General features: G+C 41.3%; 1 protein-coding gene across 48 annotated transcripts in view; it reads left to right on the forward strand.

Moving 5' to 3' along the window:
• The window catches only part of GPHN (gephyrin), a 454199-nt gene that overhangs the window by 365881 nt on the left and 62595 nt on the right, over positions 1–25723 (forward strand). For all 48 annotated transcript variants that reach the window (XM_072986103.2, XM_078390238.1, XM_078390313.1 and 45 more), the window contains 4 exons: positions 4082–4219; positions 5643–5735; positions 11555–11610; positions 25230–25349. In XM_072986103.2, coding sequence (XP_072842204.2) covers positions 4082–4219; positions 5643–5735; positions 11555–11610; positions 25230–25349 — 407 coding nt within the window. The remainder of the gene's footprint in view (positions 1–4081; positions 4220–5642; positions 5736–11554; positions 11611–25229; positions 25350–25723) is intronic.

Genomic DNA, 25723 nt, shown 5'->3' on the forward strand with positions numbered 1-25723 from the left:
GAGCATAGTGATTCTCAAGATTTTACAATAAAGACTTCTATCACATACAGAGAAGGAAAGACAAAGATGTTCGAGCTGGATTCAGAAAAAGAAAAGGCATTAGAGCTCATTTTGCAAATATATGTTTCTTACTGGAACATAGTCAATGAAGCAGTAGATATTTTTCTGCTTCATTGACTATGCAAAAGCCTTTGACTGTGTCGACCACAGCAAACTATGGCAAGTTCTTAAAGAAATGGGAGTGCCTGACCACCTTATCTATCTCTTGAGAAACCTATATGTGGGACAGGAAGCAACAGTTAGAACTGGATATGGAACAACTGATTGGTTCAAAATTGGCAAAGGAGTACAACAAGGCTGTATATTGTCTCCCTGCTTATTTAACTTATATGCAGAATATATCATGCAGAAGGCTGGACTGGAGGAATCCCAAACTGGAATTAAGATTTCCGGAAGAAATATCAACAACGTCCGATATGCAGATGATACCACTCTGATGGCAGAAAGTGAGGAGGAATTAAAGAACCTTGTAATGCGGGTGAAAGAGGAGAGTGCAAAAAACGGTCTGAAACTCAACATCAAAAAAACTAAGGTCATGGCCACTGGTCCCATCACCTCCTGGGAAATAGAAGGGGAAGATATGGAGGCAGTGTCAAATTTTATCTTCCTGGGCTCCATGATCACTGCAGATGGAGACAGCAGCCACCAAATTAAAAGACCCCTGCTTCTTGGGAGGAAAGCGATGACAAATCTTGACAGCATCTTAAAAAGCAGAGACATCACCTTGCCAACGAAAATCCGAATAGTCAAAGCTATGGTTTTTCCTGTTCTGATGTATGGAAGTGAGAGCTGGACCATAAAGAAAGCAGACCACCGAAGAATTGATGCCTTTGAATTGTGGTGCTGGAGGAGGCTCTTGAGAATCCCCTGGATTGCAAGGAGAACAAACCTATCAATTCTAAAGGAAATCAACCCCAAGTGCTCACTGGAAGGACAGATCCTGAAGCTGAGGCTCCAGTACTTTGGCCATCTAATGAGAAGAGAAGACTCCTTGGAAAAGACCTTGATGTTAGGAAAGTGCGACAGCAAGAGGAGAAGGGGACGACTGAGGATGAGATGGCTGGACAGTGTCTGCAAAGCAACCAACATGAATTTGACCCAACACCGGGAGGCAGTGGAAGACAGGAGGGCCTGGCGTGCTCTGGTCCATGGGGTCACGAAGAGTCGGACATGACTAAACGACTAAACGAAAGAAAACGAAACTGGAACATACCAAAGAATTTCAAAAGAAAATCAGTTTGTGCTTTATAGATCATAGCAAATTCTTTGACTTCATGACTGTGATCAAGAAAAGCTCCCATTAGCCAGCATTATTCTTTTTACTTGATTGCTTTTGCTCACTATATGAAGATTGCTCTACCAAAATTTCAATTGTCTACAAACCAGCTAGGCTAGGCTTTTGCACAGTTGCCGAATTTTACCATGAGAGGTGAGCCTTCTATTATACATTTGTACGATTCTGTGAAACTGTGGGTGGCATCACAGATTAGCTAGTCATATTAAAAGTTTGGTTTCTCAAAAAACAGCCCAAATAGTGATAGCATATTTTGCCTTCTGTCTCCATTTCTTCTATGAGGGCTAGAAACAGACTTTAAAATAAATGAATGGAATCCAGACCAGCTTGTGGTCTAAATGGGTACAAGGTGATATGCCAAAAATCCTGCCCAAACAAGTAACACAGCAACCATCATTAGCACTTTGATTTTTTTCCCCCTTTGGAAATGGATCTCTAGCCAGTGAAGCTGTTGCGACAAGGAGCTTGGGTGTTTCCTTTAATCAAGCCAGTCAACAGTCTAGTTACTGCATTTTGGACACACCATCGTTTCCAAACATAGGGCAGTACGACCTAATCAGACAGTCCAGCAATTGATACAGCTGATGTACTAGTTTTAACTGTGCAGAAACCCTCCTGGCTGTACCATAACCTTGGCACCAAGGCTCAAGTTGAAATACAACAAAACTGTAAATTCGAGTTTTCACAGGGAATGTTATGCCATCTGAAGAAAACTGAATTGTATTTCTAATCTGTTTGTTCACTGAAGAAGAGCATCTCTCACTTGTCTCGATTACATTTCCATCTGTTTCGCTACATCCAGTCCATTATTAACACCAGATGCTGATTCCATTCTATTGGTGAAACCAAACCACAAAACTCTGGACAATACTTTTGTAAGCCAGAAAGGGGCAGAGATTTACCATGCATAGAATAAGTCTCAAAACTCAACGATTCTCCCCACATCCTTAGGGGTGTCAGCTTTTCCAAAGGAAATACATGTAAACTAGAGAAATTACATTTTAATTTCATTTTTATTAATTTCCATTATACAGTGAACCAAGATAGTAGAATAATAATTTTTATTGCAGTAGTAATAAAACAATGGTTTAATTGAGCATGTTTTGAGGACACCTCTCTTACACGACATATTAGTGTTAATGAGTTCAGAGCATTAGCTGATAATTCAGCAGTGATAAACACACTGGATTGAAACCGTACTTGTATTCAGTTGCATTCTACAGGCATTGGTGAGACTGTCACTGCAATCCCTGAAAAGCTTCTCTGGGAAGTTGTGGGGCCCTCCAGAACTGTATGGGATAAGATTCTGCGGGCTGGAAGGAAAAGAGGGAATTGCCCCACTCGTTCCTCCAGTAGGAGGCCTTAGCAAGATCTCAGTTCTCTCTATGACTGTAAGAATCCCTTTTATTCATAGAGGAAATGCCAGGCTTAAACACACATTGTTATTACATACTCTCTAGTTTACTCAGCTTATTTTAAAAATGAAGAAACTCATTTGAATCTCAGATTCATTCACTCAAATTAAGAAATGAACATGAGGTTGAAGTGAGTTACAAGCACTACAAGAGTGCACCATAGATGCTTAAGCACACATTATTCTGGTCTCAGTTAAACCGAAAATAATGGTTATGTTTTGCCTCGTAAATAGAGCTTAAGTTAGGTATAAAGTTGAGTAAAGTGAAGTACAAGCAATTTACAACTAGTAGTTTTAGAAATGAGAAATAATAAAACATTAACCTAATAGACAAACATGATGTTATATCCAGACAAAAGGTGGTGATGTTGATTCAAAGTGACATCTGAACAATTTTTGCCTCAGCCAGCTTCTCATTTTTTGGAAAATTTAATGGCTAGAAATAATCTGTCCTTGAGATGAAACTATATATTTTAATGTCTTCGTACAAACTGGCTGAAATCCGGTCATAAGTTACAACTAGAGTAGGCCCATTGAATCAGTACAAATTTGGTGAGAAACTCCTCTGTAAATTCCATTGATTCAATGGACCTACTCTAGTTGAGACTACTAGATTTTAGCTGTTGAAATCCCAGCTCTTAAGGAATCAAATTTCAGTTCTGGAAAGTGTTAATAGATTTTTCTGGTGATGTGTAACATAGAATCTACTTCTTTTTTGCCTTATAAATCAGGAAATACTTTGTGGTTGCTTATAAAAGCTGTAATGGATTTTTCAGCATAGTAGTAACTTTAACCATTTCTAATATTTATATGTCTGTTGATTGTACGCTTTATTCCAAGGTGTGTCTAAATTTTGGGGGGATTACATTTTAATGCATTCTTAAATAACAAACCTACACTAAAGATGTTCAGTTTTAAATATTGGCCCAAGTCCTGTTGCTTAGCATAAGCCAAATCATACTTTTTGTTTGTTTGTTCCTCCCTCATGAACAAACCTGTCCTTACCATGAGTCTTGGGGTAGGGGTGTGAGCATGCATGCTGGCTTGATGTATGCATCCATACTGAGAATTGTAGCAGGGATGCTTTATTTACCAGGTAGGAATGAACTGAAAGTTATGATTTGGTTAATGCTGAGCCCCAAGATTTAGGCCATGGTTTGCACTCCAGACAGGGTCTATTAGAGAATGTGTTTGCTTTTTAGGTAGCATGCAGTTGTTACTGAAGGGGGAAAAAATCTAGGTACATCTCAGTACTATTTTTGTAAGAAAGCACAAGATTTTAAAAAAAAAATCTTCATGTTTTTATTCTGCAGGTCATAGCGCAGTAGACATTACGAAGGTAGCCAGAAGACATCGTATGTCTCCATTTCCATTAACATCTATGGATAAAGCCTTCATCACAGTGCTGGAGATGACCCCAGTGCTTGGAACAGAAATAATCAATTATCGAGGTATTTCATAATGACCTCAGACATCTGAAGAGGAAGCAAGAGGAGGAGGCTTTGGTTTTCATGTAGTTTTTTAATGTAATATATGGCTCTTCAAAGTGTTCAGTATATTTCATTTTCATTATTGCTTTAATACTTACAACAATTTAGTTGTGTTGATAAGTTACCATTTAAATGAATGCTGGATCGAAGAGACACTAGCTTGTCTGAAACCTGGAATTTACCACGTGGAATCATAATGCAAATGCAACTTTATCTGGAACTAGTGATTCAGTGCTTAGTTACCTGCACTAAAACCTCTAGCTGATTTATATCAAAAAGACAAAAATCTAAATGTCTCAATGCCATTTTGCCAAAGAAAAAGTATATCCTTTATTACTTATATAAGATACTGCCATATGGCCACTCAGTGAAGCAAACTACTGCCTTTTAGAGCAAAATTGCTATCCAAGCTTTAAAAGTTAATTCAAAGAATTAAGCATTAAATTCCAGCATTACCACCATTGACCTTTCACAATGGCTGAAATCCTGCTGCAGTGCTGCACAACAGGCATAACCTTTTCACGTAAATTGCTCCAAGTTAAGAAATCTTGGTAGACTCTTAGTATGCAACAGATAATATCTATGGAGATTTCTGAATCTGAGGCAGTTCTCCTTCAAATGTTATATCTTTTATGTAATTTAGCAACAGGATTTTGACCAATATCCTGTACAGTAGTGCCTCGCTTAACGATGTTAACTGGTTCCCAAAAAAACATCGCTATGGGAAAACATTGCTAAGCGAAACACCATTTCCCATAGGAATGCATTGAAAACCGGATAATCCATTCCAATGGGAACGGATTACCGTCCTTAAGCAAAAATCGCCATAGGAAACATCGCTAAGCGAAACAATGTTTCCCCCATTGGAATGCATTGAAGCCTATTCAATGCATTTCAGTGGTTTTGACAGGTCCGTTTTCGCTATTTTTAAAGTGTCTTAAAATGTTCAAAAACGGTTTTAAATGCTTGGGATTGTTAGTGCACCTTGTAAAACCTTTGCACACTTAATTTGGCTTTGTTCTGACTCTTCATTAATTTTTGGTGAATTCCCCCCCCCCATTGGAATGCATTGAACTGTAGGTTTGACAGCTGATACTGCAGATTACCAGTTCTCTATCAGACTTGCCTTTTTTTTAGTTCCATTAAAATATGTGTATATTTCAATGTGCACTCATTTTCAAATGTATGCATTTTTGCAGGTAATATATCCATTAAGCAAAGTGTTTTTCTAAGTGGATTCTAAAATATTAAAAATACAGTGGCTAAAATCCTGTTGAATTACCACTTTTATGAAAATTATTGTGCATGTACAGTTAATATTTGGTCTGGATTTACTAATAACGATATTTTTCTTTCTCCTTCTTCTGTCATTATCATGTATTAGATGGAATGGGCAGGGTCTTGGCTCAAGATGTTTATGCAAAAGACAACCTACCACCCTTTCCAGCTTCAGTGAAAGATGGCTATGCTGTCAGAGGTAAAAGTTAGCAAATAGTTTTTACCATGAAGTGACATTTCTGAAAGTTCATCGTTATAATAGATTACGTACTTACACATGCTGTGTGGAACAGGAGGTCCAGCAGACCCCATAAGTCATTGCTTTAATGAAATTAATTTATACTAATTACAAGTAGTCTAAATGATCTTTTAATTATTTATTTTGTGTAACTCTTTACAAGTATTCATATTTGAGACTATGAATTTTGTTCTGTTCACTGTTGTTCTTAAGGAGTTAGATGTGAGTATTCAAAGTTGAGGTACAGATTCCCCCTTGTACTGAAGAAAATGCATACAGGTTTGAGATATATAATGGAAGATTGGGTCAGGTTTTTCACATTTCCATCAGTTTCATTTACAGGAATGCATAATATAATGCATGTTATTCTTCAGTTGTTAAGTCGTGTCCAACTCTTCGTAACCCCGTGGACCAGAGCATGCCACGCCCCACTGTCTTCCAATGCCTCCCAGAGTTGGGTTAAATCCATGTTGGTAGCTTCAATGACACTGTCCAACCATCTCGTCCTCTGTCGTCCCCTTCTCCTCTTGCCTTCACACTTTCCCAACATCAGGGGCTTTTCCAAGGAGTCTTCTCATGAGATGGCCAAAGTATTGGAGCCTCAGCTTCAGGGTCTGTCCTTCCAGTGAGCACTCAGGGTTGATTTCCTTCACAATGGATAGGTTTGTTCTCCTTGCGGTCCAGGGGACTCTCAAGAGTCTCCTCCAGCACCACAATTCAAAAGCATCAGTTCTTCGGCGGTCAGCCCTCTTTATGGTCCAGCTCTCACTTCCATACATCGCCACTGGAAAAACCATAGCTTTGACTATGTGGACCTTTGTCGGCAAGGTGATGTCTCTGCTTTTTAAGATGCTTTTTTTTTTTTTTATGTTTAGCTTCAGACCATTTTTTTTGCGCTCTCCTCTTTCACCCTCATTAAGGGGTTCTTTAATTCCTCCTCACTTTCTGCCATCAGAGTGGTATCATCTGTATACAGTATCTGACATTGTTGATGTTTCTTCTGGCAATCTTAATTCCGGTTTGGGATTCTTCCAGTCCAATCTTTCGCATAATGTATTCTGCGTATAGATTAAATAAGCAGGGGGACAATATACAGTCTTGTCGTACTCCTTTCCCAATTTTGAACCAATCAGTTGTTCTATATCCAGTTCTAATTGTTGCTTCCTGTCCCACATATAGATTTCTCAGGAGATAGATAAGGTGGTCAGGCACTCCCATTTCCTTAAGAACTTGCCATAGTTTGCTGTGGTCGACACAGTCAAAGGCTTTTGCATAGTCAATGAAGCAAAAGTATATGTTTTCCTGGAACTCTCTGGCTTTCTCCATAATCGAGCGTATGTTGGCAATTTAGTCTCTAATTCCTCTGCCTCTTCGAAATCCAGCTTGTACTTCTGGTAGTTCTCGGTCCACATATTGCTTCAGCCTACCTTGTAGGATTTTGAGCATAACCATGCTAGCATGTAAAATGAGTGCAACTGTACGGTAGTTGGAGCATTCTTTGGCACTGCCCTTCTTTGGGATTGGGATGTAGACTGATCTTTTCCAATCCTCTGGCCACTGCTGAGTTTTCCAAACTTGCCGGCATATTGAGTGTAGCATCTTAACAGTGCCATCTTTTAAGATTTTAAATAGTTCAACTGGAATGCCATCACCTCCACTGGCCTTGTTGTTAGCCATGCTTTCTAAGGCCCACTTGGCTTCACTCTCTAGGATGTCTGGTTTAAGATCAGCAACCACACTGTCTGGGTTGTCCGGGAGATCCAGATCTTTTTGGTATAATTCCTCTGTGTATTCTTGTCACTTCTTCTTGATGTCTTCTGCTTCTGTTAGGTCCCTCCCATTTTTGTCCTTTATCATGTCCATCTTTGCACAAAATGTTCCTTTAATATCTCCAATTTTCTTGAACAGATCTCTGGTTTTTCCCTTTCTATTCTTTGCCTCTATTTCTTTGCACTGTTCATTTAAGACGGCCCTCCTGTCCCTCCTTGCTATTCTTTGGAAGTCTGCATTCCATTTTCCGTACCTTTCCCTATCTCCCTTGCATTTTATTTCCCTTCTCTTCTCTGCTATTTGTAAGGCCTCATTGGACAGCCACTTTGCTTGCTTGCACTTCCTTTTCTTTGGGATGGTTTTTGTTGCTGACTCCTGTACAGTGTTACAAGCCTCCATCCATAGTTCTTCAGGCACTCTGTCAGGGGTTAGTTCCTTAAAACTGTTCTTCACTTCCACTGTATATTCATAAGGGATTTGGTTTAGATTATACCTGAGTAGCCCAGTGGTTTTTCCTACTCTCTTCAGTTTAAGCTTGAATTTTGCTATGAGAAGCTGATGATCAGAGCCACAATCAGCTCCAGGTCTTGTTTTGGCTGACTGTATAGAGCTTCTCCATCTTTGGCTGCAGAGAATATAATCAATCTGATTTCAGTATTGACCATCTGGTGATGTCCATGTGTAGAGTCGCCTCTTGTGTTGTTGGAAAAGTGTGTTTGTGGTGACCAGCTTGTTCTCTTGACAAAACTCTTTTAGCTTTTGCCCTGCTTCGTTTTGAACTCCAAGGCCAAACTTTCTTGTTGTTCCTTTTATCTCTTGACTCCCTACTTTAGCATTCCAGTCCCCTGTAATGAGAAGAACATCTTTCTTTGCTGTCAGTTCTAGAAAGTGTTGTAAGTCTTCATAGAATTGGTCAATTTTTAAAATTATATTCCAGGACAGCTTTCCCCACTCTTTTGTTGACTATGAGGGCTACTCCATTTCTTCTACGGGACTCTTGCCCACAATAGTAGATGTGATAATCATCTGAATTGAATTTGCCCATTCCCGTACATTTTAGTTCACTGACTCCCAGGATGTCAATGTTTGTTCTTGCCATCTCCTGTTTGACCACATCCAGCTTACCAAGGTTCATAGATCTTACATTCCATGTTCCTATGCAGTATTTTTCTTTGCAGCATTGGTCTTTGAATTAGTGTTAATTTCTTAGTGGCTGAAATCCTGTTGTCCAATCCTGTTGTCCAATCCAGTTCAGCACACACAATTTGAATTACCTCAGTAGTCGTGGTAGATTGCCACTTCCTTTCAAGATTTAAGTTTGTATGACTTGTACACAATGCAGTGAAGTCACATGTACCCTGAAACTGCAAAAAGAAGCCTCAGCAGCAGTCTACCACTTCTGATAAAATAATTCTTATTGTACAGGTGGACTCTGTTCAACAGGATTTCAGCCAGTCTTTTAGTATATCTTCTATTCTGATCTTTATTATGGTTTCTTGGCATACATATAGGTTGCTAAGCTGTTTTAGTGCAAAAAGTATTGCAGAGTAAGGAATACAGTATGTGAGTGAATAACTTGTGTCGACATACACTGGAAAAGATTTTTGTTTGTTGTGTGGTTTATCCAGCATGAGCAAAGTATGCCCTCTGGATTTCATTATAGAACTTAATAACAAAAGTCCACTTCTTCTTTCCTTTGTACTATGCAAATTCAAATAAGGGCAGAAATATAAATTTCAGTTGAAGTTGAAGTACATTTGCTACTACAGATGTTCTGAGAAGCAGTCTGCAGTAACAGGAAAAGAAGGGAACACAAAACAATTCTTGTTAGTCATTACCAACTGTTTTTAATATATATATATATACTGTATCTGTGAAGGAGACATTTGTTTTTGTTTGAAATTGGATACAAATTAAAATTGAAGCTCCTGAAATTTTGGCTTCAACTCATATTGTATATTATGTTTCTACTTATTTTTTGTTCCATACATTAGTGAAACAATTGGCTATGCTCTGGTTCTTCAAAACAGAACTCATTGACTAGCTTGAACTTGTGATCCAAGTCTATGGTATACTGTTCTGTCCTTTCAGTAGTTCATATAATGAAAGGCAACTGCCTCTTAGTTAATTGTTCTATTCGGGAGGTCACAAAAAAGAGACCATTTATTATGTGTTTGGTTTCATATGCTTGTATTGTCTGCTATTTAGCATTCATTAGATGCTGCAAAATCAGCAAAAACCAAATGCAGTTAGCAGGATTACTGTTCTGTTTATTGTTTTATTAACCATTACAATATGAGTGTTATTTAGTGGCAGTCATTGTCAACAGCAATACAGTTAGTGCAATCTGACCATCCAGGAAGTGTGTGTCTATGGTTTTTTTGTATGTCTTTAAAATTCTCCTGGGATTTCAATTTTATTTATTTATTTATTTATTTATTTATTTATTTATTTATTTATTTATTTATTTATTTATTTATTTATTTATTTATTTATTTTATATCCCGCCTATCTAGTCGATAGACCACTCTAGGCGGCTTACAAAATGGTATGTGGTTTCTCTTCACATGCAGAAAAATAGTTGCCATGTTCCTATGCAGGATAAAATTTAATTAATTATAATTTGGTTGACTGAGAAGACTAATGACCTTCTGTCTCTGACTTTCTTTGATACCATAATCCATAAGAATGGACTCATAATACTTGTATGTAATTCTACTATTCTTAAAATTAAAGATTACCCACTAGTAGGTGTTCCTGCAGGAATGTCAAAGCACTTTTATTTTCTTTATTTCTTTGAGGGCTGGATACCTATCCTCTTGTAATAACATAGAATAAGTCAGGGGTCTCCAAACTATGGCCCACAGGCTACATCTGGCCCACCTTGCCTTTTTATCCTGCCTGGGCATAGGAAGAGGAGGGAAGGGGGATCCAAGCAATCCCCCTGCTCTCTTTGCAAAGGAGAACATGATAAGTTATCTTATATACAACATATACATGATATTGTTGTTTTGTTGTTGTTTAGTCATTAAGTCGTGTCTGACTCTTCGTGACCCCATGGACCAGAGCACGCCAGGCCCTCCTGTCTTCCACTGCCTCCCAGAGTTAGGTCAAATTCATGTTGGTAGCTACGATGACACTGTCCGACCATCTCGTCCTCTGTTGTCCCCTTCTCCACTTGCCTTCACACTTTCCCAGCATCAGGGTCTTCTCCAGGGAGTCTTCTCTTCTCATGAGATGACCAAAGTATTGGAGCCTCAGCTTCAGGATCTGTCCTTCCAGTGAGCACTCAGGGCTGATTTCCTTCAGAATGGATCGGTTTCTTCTCCTTGGAGTCCAGGGGACTCTCAAGAGTCTCCTCTAGCACCACAATTCAAAAGCATCAATTCTTTGGTGGTCAGCCTTCTTTATGGTCCAGCTCTCACTTCCATACATCACTACTGGAAAAACCATAGCTTTGACTATGCAGACTTTTGTCAGCAAGATGATGTCTCTGCTTTTTAAGATGCTGTCTAGGTCTCTCATCGCTTTCCTCCCAAGAAGCCGGCGTCTTTTCATTTTGTGGCTGCTGTCACCATTTGCAGTGATCATGGAGCCCAAGAAAGTAAAATATGTCATTGCCTCCATATCTTCCCCTTCTATTTGCCAGGAGGTGATGGGACCAGTGGCCATGATCTTAGTTTTTTTGATGTTGAGCTTCAGACTTCAGATTTTGTATACCAGATATACAAATGACCAAACCAGAAATATGTAGGAATGTTTGTTTGTTTAAACTCTTATCAGTAAATTTGTGGTGGTGGGCTTTTATAGAAATAAACCCAAAGGGTGTACCTGAATATTTTGCTATAGTGTATGTTATACATTATGATAGTAACCAAATCCTAATTTTTATTACTTGTCTCATATATGTTTCAGGACTATTATGATAGTAATAGTAGTGATGGTAATAATCCTTTAAGTGTCTGGTTTATTTACAATTGTCATGATATTGCTGTGGTATTAATCTACAGCTGCTGATGGGCCTGGGGATCGTTTTATAATTGGGGAGTCCCAAGCTGGTGAGCAGGTGAGTACAGTGTACATTCATTTTCTTTAGATCAGTTTTTCTACATTTGTTATCAAAAAAGTGATACTGTAAAGTAAGATATATGTATTTGAGTCATAGCTTTGGGGGAAAATATAAATGGTTGGTAATTATTCTGTATGTAAATACAGTGGTGCCTCAATTTACAACCATAGTCCATCCCAGAAGATGGTCGTAAGCCGAAATGTTCGTAAGTCAAATCAGCATTTCCCATTGAAATGCATTGAAACCCGATTAATCCATTCCGGCTATTTCTTGGTTGTATGTAGAGGCGCCGGTTGTAAGTCGAAGCATTTGTTCCCATAGTAACGAATGCAAAACCTGTTAATCCATCCTCTACCACTAGGGAGAGAATTTTTCTTCTTTGAACCTATGATGACTTAGGTTAAAAAAGGGCAGGAAAGGAGGGAGGGAGGGAAGGAACAATGGGGAAAAGAGGAAAGAAAGAAGGTCACCACTGGGGCACACAGACCCCTCAGACAATGGTTTGTGCTGTTAAGCACAAAAAGAGAGAAGATAGAGAGAGGAGACAATGGGGGGGGGGAGTTTGGAGCCTAAAACACATTTTAAACCCACACATGCTAAACCCACACATTTTAAATCTACACATTTTAAACCAACCAAACACCTTTTAAGCAAAACACATTTTAAACCAAACTAAGCACCTTTTAAACAAAACACATTTTAAACCAAAACCAGTAACCATTATTCCAGCAAACAGAACCCCTCAGCCAAAAAGAGAGGATAGAGAGAGAAGACAATGGGGGTGGGGAGACTTAAGTCTAAACTCCATTTTACACCAAGCCAGGCAGCACTGACCCTTGCAGGAAATTTTCTTTTATATATATTATTATTATTATTATTATTATTATTATTATTATTATTATTATTATTATTATTATTATTATTATTATTATTATTATTATTATTTTTATTTTTATTTTTATTTTTATTTTTATTTTTATTTTTATTTTTATTTTTATTATTTTTTTATTTTTATTTTTATTTTTATTTATTTATTTATTTATTTATTTATTTATTTATTTATTTATTTATTTATTTATTTATTTATTTATTTATTCTATTTATACCCTGCCTATCTAGTCATTTCGACCACTCTAGGCGGCTTACAACATAAAACATAACAAGTTCAAAAAAAATTATAACATATATAATAATTCTTTATTTTCCAACATAGAATTTACAAATATACAAAGACATTATATATGAATAAAACAAATCATTTTAGAGTTTAACCTACAAGCAATCTTATTCACTATTACATTTCTTCCATTTTGATCTTCTATATATTGTTCATTTTAGTTCTATTTATTACATAACGTTTGCTTTCCACCAATCATAAAATGCATTCCATCTTAAGTAATAAATTAATTTTTCTTGTCCTTTTAATCTCTTTGTTAATCTGCCCATTTCTGCACATTCTAATATTTTTTAATGATCATGTCATCCTTTGGTGCGTCTCCCTTGTTCCAGACCTGTGCCCATACTAATCTAGCTGCTTGTCAGAACATGTGATATTAAATAGTAGCTTTGCCTATTTATATTATTTGGTAATAATCTGAACAAGAAAATTTCTGGTTTGAATTCCATTTTTTGCTTAGTCATTTGTTTAATCCACATACGTACTTTAATCCAATATTTTCTTGCTATATCACATGTCCATCACACATGGTAGTAAGTTCCTTCCTGCTTTTTACATTTCTAACACTTATTTGAAATATTTACAAAGATTTTTACAAGTCTGGATGGAGGGAGACGCCATCTATAGAACATTTTGTATAAATTTTCTTTATAGGAAGTTGCTAATGTTAACTTGAGATTTTTTTGTCCACATTTGTTGCCATTTTTCTTGCAGGAAATTTTCTGATTTTAAAACAAAAATACTTTGAAGTCTAAACTCCATTTTACACCAAGCCAGGCAGCACAGACCAGCAAAGAGAGGTCACAGTACACAAACACAAGGAGCCAGTGAATGCAAAAATAAATATTGTAAATAAATTTACATTTTAAAATTACAGTCTAATTTTCACACTTAATTTAATATTACAGTCTACTTTTCACATTTTAAAGCCACACAACAAGACTCATCAGAGCACAGAAACATAACCCCCCACCCCAGCTCAAAGCCACACTGCAAAACACCCAAAAACAGTTTTTAAAAAACCGAAAACAGCACCTTACCTCTCTGCAAACACACATACACATTCACTCCAAACCAGAAGGAGGAAATTCGGAAGCCTCCGAGGACGACGCACACTATCTAACTCAGGCTTGTCCAACCCGCGGCCCAAGGGCCGCATGCGGCCCAGGTCAGCTTGTAATGCGGCCCAGTGCAATTTTTTATTTTAAAAGAAATTCCAAAGTTTCAAGTTACATTGCCGGCGCTTGCGGCCGGAATGTGGCCGGGGCATGTCACAACAGTAGTGGGGGAGAGAGGGAAGGAAGGAAGGAGTGGGAGGGGAGGGGACAGGGGGGCTGTGTGACTGCATTGCGTCATCCCCGTCAATAGGTAGACCCCCTCCCTGCCCCATAAAGCCACCAGAGTTGAAGCTGGCAGCCTCTGCTGTCTGAGATCGCAGCTGCCGGTAAGTGCGCTTGGAGCGGGCCTGCGGAGGATGGCTAGGGCTGCCCCCCCCGCGGCCCAAACCAAATGTATGTGCGGCCCAAACCAAATTTTCATATTCTAATGTGGCCCAGGGAAGGTGAAAGGTTGGACACCCCTGCTCTAACTGCTGAGGCGAAAGAGCTACAAAGAAGCAGCCTCGTTGCCACCTTTGTTATTGTTGTTTAGTCATTATGTCGTGTCCGACTCTTCGTGACCCCATGGACCAGATTACACCAGGCCCTCCTGTCTTCCACTGCCTCCCGGAGTTTGGTCAAATTCATGTTGGTAGTTTCGATGACACTGTCCAACCATCTTGTCCTCTGTTGTCCCCTTCTCCTCTTGCCTTCATACTTTCTCAACATCAGGGGCTTTTCCAGGGAGTCTTCTCTTCTCATGATATGGCCAAAGTATTGGAGCCTCAGCTTCAGGATCTGTCCTTCCAATGAGCACTCAGAGCTGATTTCTTTCAAAATGGATAGGTTTGTTCTCTTTGCAGTCCAGGGGACTCTCAAGAGTCTCCTACAGCACCACAGTTCAAAAGCATCAATTATTCAGCAGTCAGCCTTCTTTGAGGTTCAGCTCTTATCTCCATACATCGCTACTGGAAAAACCATAGCTTTGACTATGCGGACCTTTGTCGGCAAGGTGATGTCTCTGCTTTTTAAGATGCTTTTCAGGTTTGTCATCACTTTCCTCCCATGAAGCAGGTCTCTTTTAATTTCGTGGCTGCTGTCTCCATCTGCAGTGATCATGGAGCCCAAGAAGGTAAAATCTGTCACTGCCTCCTTATCTTCCCCTTCTATTTGCCATGAGGTGATGGGACCAGTGGCCATGATCTTAGCGGTTTTTTTATGTTGAGCTTCAGACCATTTTTGCGCTCTCTTTCACGCTCATTAAGAGGCCCTTTAATTCCCCCTCACTTTCTGCCATCAGAGTGGTATCTGCATATCTTAGGTAGTTGATATTTCTTCTGGCAGTCTGAATTCCGGCTTGGGATTCATCCAGTCCTGCCTTTCATATTATGTATTCTGCATATAAGTTAAATAAGCAGGGGGACAATATACAGCCTTGTCGTACTCCTTTCCCAGTTTTCAACCAATCAGTTGTTCTATATCCAGTTCTAATTGTTGCTTCCTGTCCCACATATAGATTTCTCAGGAGATAGATAAGGTGGTCAGGCACTCCCATTTCCTTAAGAACTTGCCATAGTTTGCTGTGGTCGACACAGTCAAAGGCTTCTGCATAGTCAATGAAGCAGAAGTATATGTTTTACTGGAACTCTCTGGCTTCTTCTTCGTGGTCTCTGTGAATGCACACTAATGGGTTAACTCTGTGCCTGCACAGAGATCTCCGGAATATTCTAGAGCTGTATGCTAATCTAAGTAGGACCGCTCCCCTCCCATCCACGAGGTCTGCCTGTCCTCCAGGCACCTCAGTTCTTTTTTACCGCCATTGCATGACGTCTCCTTAGAGCCGCTCCTCTTTCGCCATCACGATTCCTATAAAAGAACATTTTTCTCCTTTAAGACAATTTTCTCTTTCTCACCGCTAAAAGTAAGAGACTATTTCAACGCCCCCTTCCCCTTTCCCCCCTCATTTTTTCCCTTCTCCCCATTTATGGCAAAGCCACCCCCATTTAAGAAGTGCGTCAAGTGCTTCAATAAGATCTCTCTCTCTCAGACAGTCATAAATATTGTCTTTTCTGCCTGGGGGAAGCCCACCAGACTTCCTCCTGCCAGTTTTGTAAAAACTTTATGAAGCAGGCTTTGAAACTGAGAGAGCAACACTTACAACCCTATCTTTGGGGGAAATCACTTCAACCTCCTGCCATGGACACTCCGCCCATCGCTAAGCCTCCTTCACACCCCTCCACTTTGGCTGCTACTTCTCCGACTCTTTCCAAGGCTTCTCTCAGATCGAAGCATAAATCTAAGGCACCCCCATCTACCAAACCAGCTTCAGCACCGTCGTCCATCCCGACTTCTGACTCTACTAAACAGAACAAGAAAAAGAAACCACCTTCTCTGGCACGAGCCACCCCAGTACCGGAACTCCCCCCCGGTACAGGATCAATCTACAATCCGCATTAACTCGTCGGAGGATGCACTGATCCCATCTGCTCAGCCTGAATCTCCTCCACTGCCTCAACTCCCGGTTTCACTAGTCAAGGTGGATTTGACCATTGGTACCATTGTCTCCGCATTCAAGCCCACCTTCGACTCATCGCTCCACGTCCATGGGCGAGTCAGATTCAGCCTCTACGGTACTGCAATGTCCTCTACCACGTAAGAGGCAAAGGAAGGAACGACATACCTCCCATAGTACTGATCTGGATAGACCCACTACACCTACTGGGTCTCTTCCATCCTGAGAACTATCCCGAAGGCTCAAGCATCCAAAGATGGCCAAACTCTACCAACCCAAAGAGTATTATGACCCAATCTAAAACGATCCCAACTCTGGACTCATTGTACCGCCCCTCCAAACCTGATTACTACCGGGATCATCGTTACCGACACGGATATTATTACAATATGGACACCTCATCCGCATATTCGCAGTACAGACATTAGTACCAAGATGACTACCATTCCCGGCGCTCATCGGAGGTTGACTCGGTACCGGAATCACTGGTAGCATCCCGTACTTCCAGAAAAAGACATGTGGACGCTGCCAAGTCCCGTACCGCACCACCAAAAAGACCTCATACCTCGGTGCCGATACCACAAATGTCGGTACAGTCCACTACGAAGTATTCCGGCCCTCAGCCTCTGACCATGGGTACCAAGCAATCAACCAGAGGACATCACAAACAGACGCCAGTACCGAGTCAACATCTACCAGCGCAAGCCCACCAGATGCCCACTGCTCCGGTACCATCCTCCTCTAAATCTCTTCATGCTGCGCCTGTTTTGCCACCTCCCTTCTATGGTCCATCATCTCCTGCTCCTTCTTCACGTTCTATTTCATCGCACTCTTCTCTTTCGGTACCGCACCAAGGGTCCATCCCGAACCTCCCAATACCAGACTGTGACAGTAATCACAATGAACTGTCCCCTTCAGATGATTTTTCATCTTACTCACAGCTCATACTATGAGTTGCCAAATTGCTTGACCTGGATGTCAAACAGCCCCCTCTGATACAAACTGACAAAGTATACGAGGATATCAATAGCCAGCAATCTCTTCCTCCAGGTATGTCTTTCATACCGTCACTCCTCGAACTTACCAAGGAGACATGGTCTAAACCATTCTCCATCCCGGAAATGTCACGCAAGGTGGAAAACTTCTACAGGACTCATGGGAACTATACCACATTCCTCTATAGACACCCACCACCTAATTCACTCATCATAGATGCGACTCAGAGCAGAATATGCAGCCGTTCCTCCACAACTCCCAATAACAAAGACTGGAGGAAACTAGATGTTGCAGCTCGTTGGGTTTACTCACTTGCCTCATTCAACCTTCATGCTGCCAACTACATTGCAACACTGGGAACATGCCATCGCCATCTATGGTCCAAGGCCCTCCCATCTCTCCTATCAGCCTCTGATGAATACAAGACATGAGGACTGGCATATCACCAAGAAGCCATCGCTCTTGCTCACCAGGAGAGAATAACAGCTAGGCACTTGACTGATGCCTCGGCCAGGCAACTGGTAGCGGCAATAGACCTCTGCAGGTATGGATGGCTGAAATCTGCACAAATACCAGACAACGTTAGAATGCAGATTGAAGACTTACCATTCAATGGCTCCAGCCTTTTCGATGACAAAACCGACGACATACTAGAAAACCTGCAAAAATTTAAAAAGACAGCACAATCATATAACACGCAATGACAATATCGACCATACAGAACGCAGTGGCATCGTCCTTATTCCATCCATACACTCTCATCATGGCCCACACTGTCCAACGTCTTCTGGGCCTAATGGCCTCAACAACCTCTACCATTCTCCATGCCAGACTGAAACTTCGCTCCCTCCAATCCTGGTTCCTCACCCCCTTCGACCCCATGGCAGACAACCAATCCAAACTTCTGCGAGTAATGCCTAACTTCGCTGGTGGGACACACCATGCAATCTCCTCATGGGTCGCTCCTTCTCCCCTCTACATCCCATAACCCAAATCATGACAGACACCAGCACCACAGGATGGGGCGCTCACTGAAACAAAATAAAGATCCACGACAAGTGGTCACACAAGGAACAAATATTCCACATAAACAACCTAGAGCTTCTTGCCATTTTCAAAGCCCTCAAACCACTCGTAACGGGCACCATTGTACAAATCCCTTCAGGCAACACAACAGCTCTGTTTTACCTCAACAAACAGGGAGGCACCCACTCCCTTCCCCTCCTTTATCTAACTGTTCAAATACGAGAATGGTGTTTGGAGCATCATGTTTTTCCCATGGCAGTCTATATAGCCACACACGAGAATACGGTGGCAGACATACTCAGTCACCTGAGAACTCAAATGCATAAATGGTCGCTAGACCACACAACGTACTTCAACCTGTGCAAGCGCTGGGGGACTCCCGACATCAACATGTTTGCGACCCCCAGCAATACCAAATGTGACATCTTTTATTCCAGAGGAGGAATCGGATGCGGATCCATGGGAGATGCTCTGATGGCAGATTGGTCCATGAACCTCATTTACATGTTCCCTCCCTTCCTGCTCCTTCTGTGCACCATAGCCAAAATCAGACTGGACCACGCCAACGTGATCCTGGTTGCCCCATGGTGGCCAAGGCAGCTGTGGTTCACACTCCTCAAAACACAGAGCAGTGACTATTTCTGACTGCCACTGGTCCCGCACCTGTTCTCGCAACAGCACGGCGAAACTCACCACCCAGACATACGAACCCCCAACCTCACAGCTTGGAGGATCTCGCCTCAGTAAATGAAATCCTGGCCCATGCACATAACCCTTCCACAACTAGGCTGTACTACAAGTGGTCTAGCTTCAAAAAATTTGCTACACAACTCAATTTACCAACCTCACCTACCAATCTTGACATTGTCCTCCAGTTTCTATCCCACCTTTTTCATAATCACCTGTCTCTCTCAACACTGAAAGTCTACCTCTCCACAATCATCGCTCATCAACGGCAAGCTTCAGACGCCTCCATGCTCTTCCGTCACTCAAGCAGTTCTTGCGAGGTATTGCCAACATGCACTCTCCTGCTCCTTCACCACCTCCACAGTGGTCCCTCCCCCTAGTGCTGCACTGCCTCTCTCGTCATTCATTTGAGCCATTGGCAACTGTGTCGGAATACCTCCTCTCACGGAAGGTGCTGTTCCTTGTCGCTATCACCTCCGCACGTAGAGCTTCAGAACTGGCTGCTTTGCGGACTGATCCTCCCTTTCTCCAGTTCCATCCTGAAAAGGTTACCTTATTTCCAGACATCTCATTCTTACCTAAGGTGGTGTCAATGTTCCATCTGTCACAACCTATTATTCTTCCCACATTTTTTCCATCCCTGTCAATGGACTTCGAGAGATCATTACATTCACTAGACGTAAAGAGGGCCCTCTCCTTCTACCTCTCCAGGATGGCCTTTCAGAAAGTCTAAGAGATTCTTCGTCTCTCCCACCCTCCTCACAGAGGATCCCATGTGTCTTCCCAAATGTATCTCCAGGTGGTTGGTCTCCACTATTAAGCTAGCGTACCAAATTGCCAAGAGACCGTTACCTGATGGCATCAAACTCATTCTATTGGAGCCACGGCTACATCTGCAGCTTTCCTTTGTGGAGTTCCCCTCCCAGATATTTGCAAAGCTGCCACGTGGTCTACGCCATCCACATTCGCCGTCCACTACAGGCTGGACCTGAGGGACAAGCCTAATGCCTCCTTTGGTCAGGCTGTGCTGTCTTTGATCATGTCGTGACATCCCTCCGCCTCTGAGGTAAGCTGGTTAGTCACCCATTAGTGTGCATTCACATAGCCACGAAGAAGAGAGGTTACCTACCTGTAACTCTGGTTTGTCGAGTGGTACTCTGTGAATTCACATTTCCCGCCTGTCTTCCCCTCTGTCCGTCACTCTTGCGTTAATTATGCACCGGCAGACAACCTTTAGAACTGCCTGGAGGGTGGGTGGACCTCGTGGATGGGAGGGGGCGGTCCTACTTAGATTAGCATAAAGCTCTAGAATATTCCAGAGATCTCTGCACAGGTGCAGAGTTAACCCATTAATGTGAATTCACAGAGTACCACTCAAAGAACCAGAGTTAAAGGTAGGTAACCTCTCTTTTCTCCATTATCCAGTGCAACTTAGCAATTTGGTTTCTAGTTCCTCTGCCCCTTCGAAATCCAGCTTGTACTTCTGGGAGTTCTCGGTCCACGTACTGCTAAAGCCTACCTTGTAGGATTTTGAGCATAACCTTGCTAGCGTGTGAAGTGACTGCAATTGTACAGTAGTTGGAGCATTCTTTGGCACTGCCCTTCTTTGGGATTGGGATGTAGACTGATCTTTTCCAATCCTCTGGCCACTGCTGAGTTTTCCAAACTTGCTGGCATATTGAGTGTAGCACCTTAACAGCATCATCTTTTAAGAGTTTAAATAGTTTGACTGGAATGCCATCACCTCCACTGGCCTTGTTGTTAGCCATGCTTTCTAAGGCCCAGTTGACTTCACTCTCCAGCATGTCTGCCTCAAGGTCAGCAACCACACTATCTAGGTTGTCTGGGACATCCAGATCTTTCTGGTATAACCTTTTTTGCCTGCCTTTTTCTGTTTGTGAATGGAAGCTCTGGTTGCAAATAGAAGTAAAATTTTGCAACCGGAGCTGTTTATAAGTGGAAATGGTCATAAGTAGGGGTGTTTGTACGTCAAGGCACCACTGTAGGCTAATAGGCATGCACCAGAATTTTTAAAAACAGCAGCTAGATAAAATATTTTGAACAATAATTTTTAAATAATTTCCTGATCTTTCTTTGGACGGATGAAAGGGCAACATGATAAATAGGAGACCAGATGCTGCCCTTTCATTCATGCCCAAAAATATCAGGACCACACACACCAGAAAGACCACTGTTAACGACCAATCTACCAAGCCTGTTCAAACCAGGGGGAAGTGAAACCAACGTGGAGGATATATCAAGGGTCTCCTACCAACTCTCCTCAGACTGAAGAAGCTACTTGGATAAGTAGCAAAACGTTTTAACCTAATAAGAAAGAAGTTCAGTTGCCATGACTCAACTTTCAGATAACCTCACCTGGATGACTGAGAATCTTCACAGATTTATCACAAATGATTACATTTATTCACTTGCTTACTTATTAGCTGCCTTTCTCTCTATAGAGGACACAAGGCTGCTGACAAGCAATTAAAAGAACATAATAAATACAATAAAACACAGCAAACAGTAATATTAAAAGAAATTAAACAAATAGCTGTGTTAAAAATCACAATTTAAAAATTTAGCTATAATGGCCCCTATTTGCTCAAATCAATTAAAAGACTCTCTGAAAAGGAAGATCTGTGCCTGCCAGTAGAAGGACAAGAGGGAGGGAGACAACTAGCTTTGTGGGGGAGTGCAGTCCATAGACTGGTGGTGCACTCTTTCTCACACCCTTACTAATTGATCCTGTGAGTGCAATGGGACCAAGAGAAGACCATCGCTAGAAACTCTTTGTAAGTCTGAAGAGGTTTGTATGAGGTGACATGGTCTTTCAAATCACCTGGAACCAAGCTGTAGAGAGGTTTACAGATCATGACCAACACTTTAAACCAGGCTTGGAAATACAGTAGATCAGCAATCAGTGAAGCTGTTGTAATAGAGGAGTTATGTGCTCACTCTGAAAAATGCTAGTCAGCATTCTGGCTGCATCATTGTGAGCCTCCTGAAACTTCCAAACCCTCTTCAAAGGCAACCCCATGCAGAGCAAGTGCCAGAGCAACGTCTTTTTGTAGTAGGAAGATAGGCCCAAAACTTTGCCATGAAGGTAGGCCAAACCTAGGCCTGAAGCTTCCTTGTTTTTTGTTTAGTCCATTAAGTCATGTCCGACTCTTCATGACCCCATAGACCAGTGCATGCCAGGCTCTCCTGTCTTCCACTACTTCCCAGAGTTGGGTCACATTCATGTTGGTAGCTTCGATGACACTGTCCAACCATCTCGTCCTCTGTCGTTCCCTTCTCCTCTTGCCATCACTCTTTCCCAACACCAGGGTCTTTTCCAGGGAGTCTTCTCTTCTCATGAGATGGCCAACGTATTGGAGCCTCATCTTCAGGATCTGTCCTTCCAGTGTGCACTCAGGCTTGATTTCCTTCAGAATTCATAGGTTTGTTCTCCTTGCAGCCCAGGGGGCTCTCAAGAGTCTCCTCCAGCACCACAATTCAAAAGCATCAATTCTTCGGCGGTCAGCCTTCTTTATGGTCCAGGTCTCACTTACATACATTGCCACTGGAAAAACATAGCTTTGACTATGTGAACTTTTGTTGCCAATATGATTGCTTTTCAAGATGCTGTCTAGGTTACGAAGCCTCATAGCCTGACCTTTTTCTACGTAATCAAAATTTAGGTGTTTGTAGGTATGGATCTGCCAGGTAGAATTCCCAGAACAGAGAATTATGGGATTTGGAATCCAGAAAATAATGAATGAGCACATTCCTAACAGTTTCTACTAAATTATATCTGCTCAGAGTTTTCTATCATTTTTGCTCTAGTCTCTGTCCCACTCATTTCACTGTCATCGTTCCCCCACTCCATAGTGAACTGTAGTGGCAAGACTCACCCACCTTCCTCTATGCTGGCACCAAATAACAGCACCACCAAATCCTTGCACTAAGTTTAGGACTACTGTCTAAATTGTAAATAAGGACTCCTTCCCTCGGATCATTATTTTACCAAACTGGACACACAACTTGTGTTCCTTTTCCATTGGTGCTTTAATAATGCCAGATCTAAGGACTGTATTCACACTGCTCTTTTTAAATGAGTAAGAACACTTTTGGTGAACCCCAAACAGCCTATATTATCTGTGTGTCCCAGTGTTGGTCTGCAGTAATCATAGTATAGTATCTTATGACTGCTAAATCAGAAATAATAACCATTGTTTGAAAACCAAAATAACTTTTTTTTAAAGCACAAAATTTCAGATGTCTGTCAAGTTTTTCATCAGTCAGCTCTTTTTATTTTCTCTTCTCACTTTATAGCTTAAGCATTTATAATTCTTTATATGTGTCTGTACAGATTTTTACCCCCATCCTGCAAGAACATAAGTTAGACTTCACCACTTCCTCACACAGACAGTACAACTCTTAGCAAACTACCTCACAGCTTTCTCTCTTAATCTTAGACTTTATTCTAAGAGCCCTATAGCTCTTTTTGTCTTTATCTCCCTTATCTCTCATAGACACCTCCCACCATTAAGGGTGTGCCATTCATTGTTATTGTTTTGGACTCCAGCTACCAGATTTCTCCAAGAATTACCCAGACCGAATTCTGAGAGTAACACATATCTACAGACACCTTCACTTACTCAACTGGACAAAAACAAAGCCTTCTTCTAGGTCTTCTTTTCTTGCTGCAGTGCCTCCTGGGTGGAAGCTGCCACAATGCTTTATATGAATGGTGGTTCTTCAGGAGATGCTCGCTATAGGGCATAAAAGAGCAATGAGACTACCACTCCCTGAAGCATTGCAGCAGGAAAAGAAGGCCCAGACAAAGTCCTAGAAGAAGGTTTTAGCCTTTTCCAGGTGAGTTGAATGAAGGTGTCTGCAGATATGTATTTCTGGGCTGGAATGCCAAGAATTCTGCCTGGGAAATTCTTGGAGAATTCTGGAAGTTGGAGTAAATTCAGAGAGAGAGAGAATAGTATACTTTTACACTTCGTGACAATGGATGACACGTAGAGTTCCTCCACACCAGGATTATCAACATTCTGTGCAGCACAGAAAGCTAGTTCCAGAGAGTTCACTGCAACATGAGGAGGGTGGGGATTATTTTTTAAATAATTTATTTTATACTTAGGTATTTTAGAGTGCATTTTGTATTGTTTCACATTGTTATATTTTATTTTATACTTGAGTTGTGCTTAAGGTTCCCTCTAAGACGTACACATGCATGGGTGCACACAGCTCTACCTCCCTCGGCACAGCCTTTTTTCCTCCTCTGTGCAGTGATTGTGTTCAAACCTTTTGGTTCCAGTCAAGACGGAACCCTGAACCTGGAGGGGGCAAAGTTGTGCATGCACACAGGGGTGAAGGAGAGAGAGAGAGGCAGAGCACCGCGCAGTGGGGCTAAAATTTAGAGGGTACATTAGTTTTATTATATGATTTCATTTGTCTTACTTTTGTGTTGTGAACCACCCAGAGTGGTCGGAGACCAGATGGGTGGTATATAAATCTAATAAATAAATACCACATGGGCTAGCCCCAAGTGGTCTTCATGATAGACGTCCTGAGCCACTCCTCATAAGGTGGCTTTAGCATGAACATAGAACCCCTCCAGCACAACAAGCTGAGGAGATATCAGCAACACTCTAGCTAGCTCAGAAAAGGGGACTATTTTGCAGTGGGGTCGGTGGGACCCTGGCAGAATTCCTAATCTGTCCTAGACACCCACTCTCAACTACATCCACTCCAACCCAGGAAAACGTGGGAGAGGACACTGGTAAGAGTGGTGGAATTTTAATTATTGCAACTCCTCCTCCTTACTCCCACGTATTGTTTGTTGCTGCACAGACAATCCAGATGGACAAAGCTGAGAAACACAACCCCCTAGCTTCATCCAGCTGCTTCTTACCCTTTCACTGACCATTCACTGACCATCAGTGAAGCTAGTTTCATTAGGCAACTGGAATGCTTGCTTCTATATATTTGGTCCAGCATTTGCCTAGAGCTAATGACAATTTGGTAACAAATAAAGATGTCTGCACAAGTTCTTTTTAACATTTTTTTCAGTGTCCAGGTTTCATGTTCTGTTTTAAAATATAAATATATACTTCTTATTTTTCAGCCAACTCAGACTGTAATGCCTGGTCAAGTAATGCGAGTTACAACTGGTGCTCCAATACCCTGTGGTGCTGATGCTGTGGTTCAAGTAGAAGACACAGAACTCATCAGGGAATCAGATGATGTGAGTGGTAACAGAAAATAGTTGTATGTCTGGCAATATATTTTTAGGAAATCATTTGGCAGTCTATAAACATGGTGTCTGTATATCGTTGAGAAATGTAACAAATAGTGGATGTATTTTCACAGATTGTACCATTGGTTATGTCTATACTGGATGGATGTATACTTATTTTGGGTTTTTCCCTGCCTGGTTTGAGGATGGGACTGATAGGTGAAGGGAAGAAACTGAGGTGCAAGAAGCAGATTCTAATTTAGAACAGTGCTTTAAAATGGTGAGCAAAGATCCAGTAACACCTGAGAACCCTGAGCGGAATGCTGCAACTGTAGGAAAGCCAACCCTAGAAAGAGCAGCATGCATACAGTGCTCCAAAAAGA

The sequence above is a fragment of the Pogona vitticeps genome, chromosome 1, assembly GCF_051106095.1.
Source record: "Pogona vitticeps strain Pit_001003342236 chromosome 1, PviZW2.1, whole genome shotgun sequence".
NCBI lineage: Eukaryota > Metazoa > Chordata > Lepidosauria > Squamata > Agamidae > Pogona > Pogona vitticeps.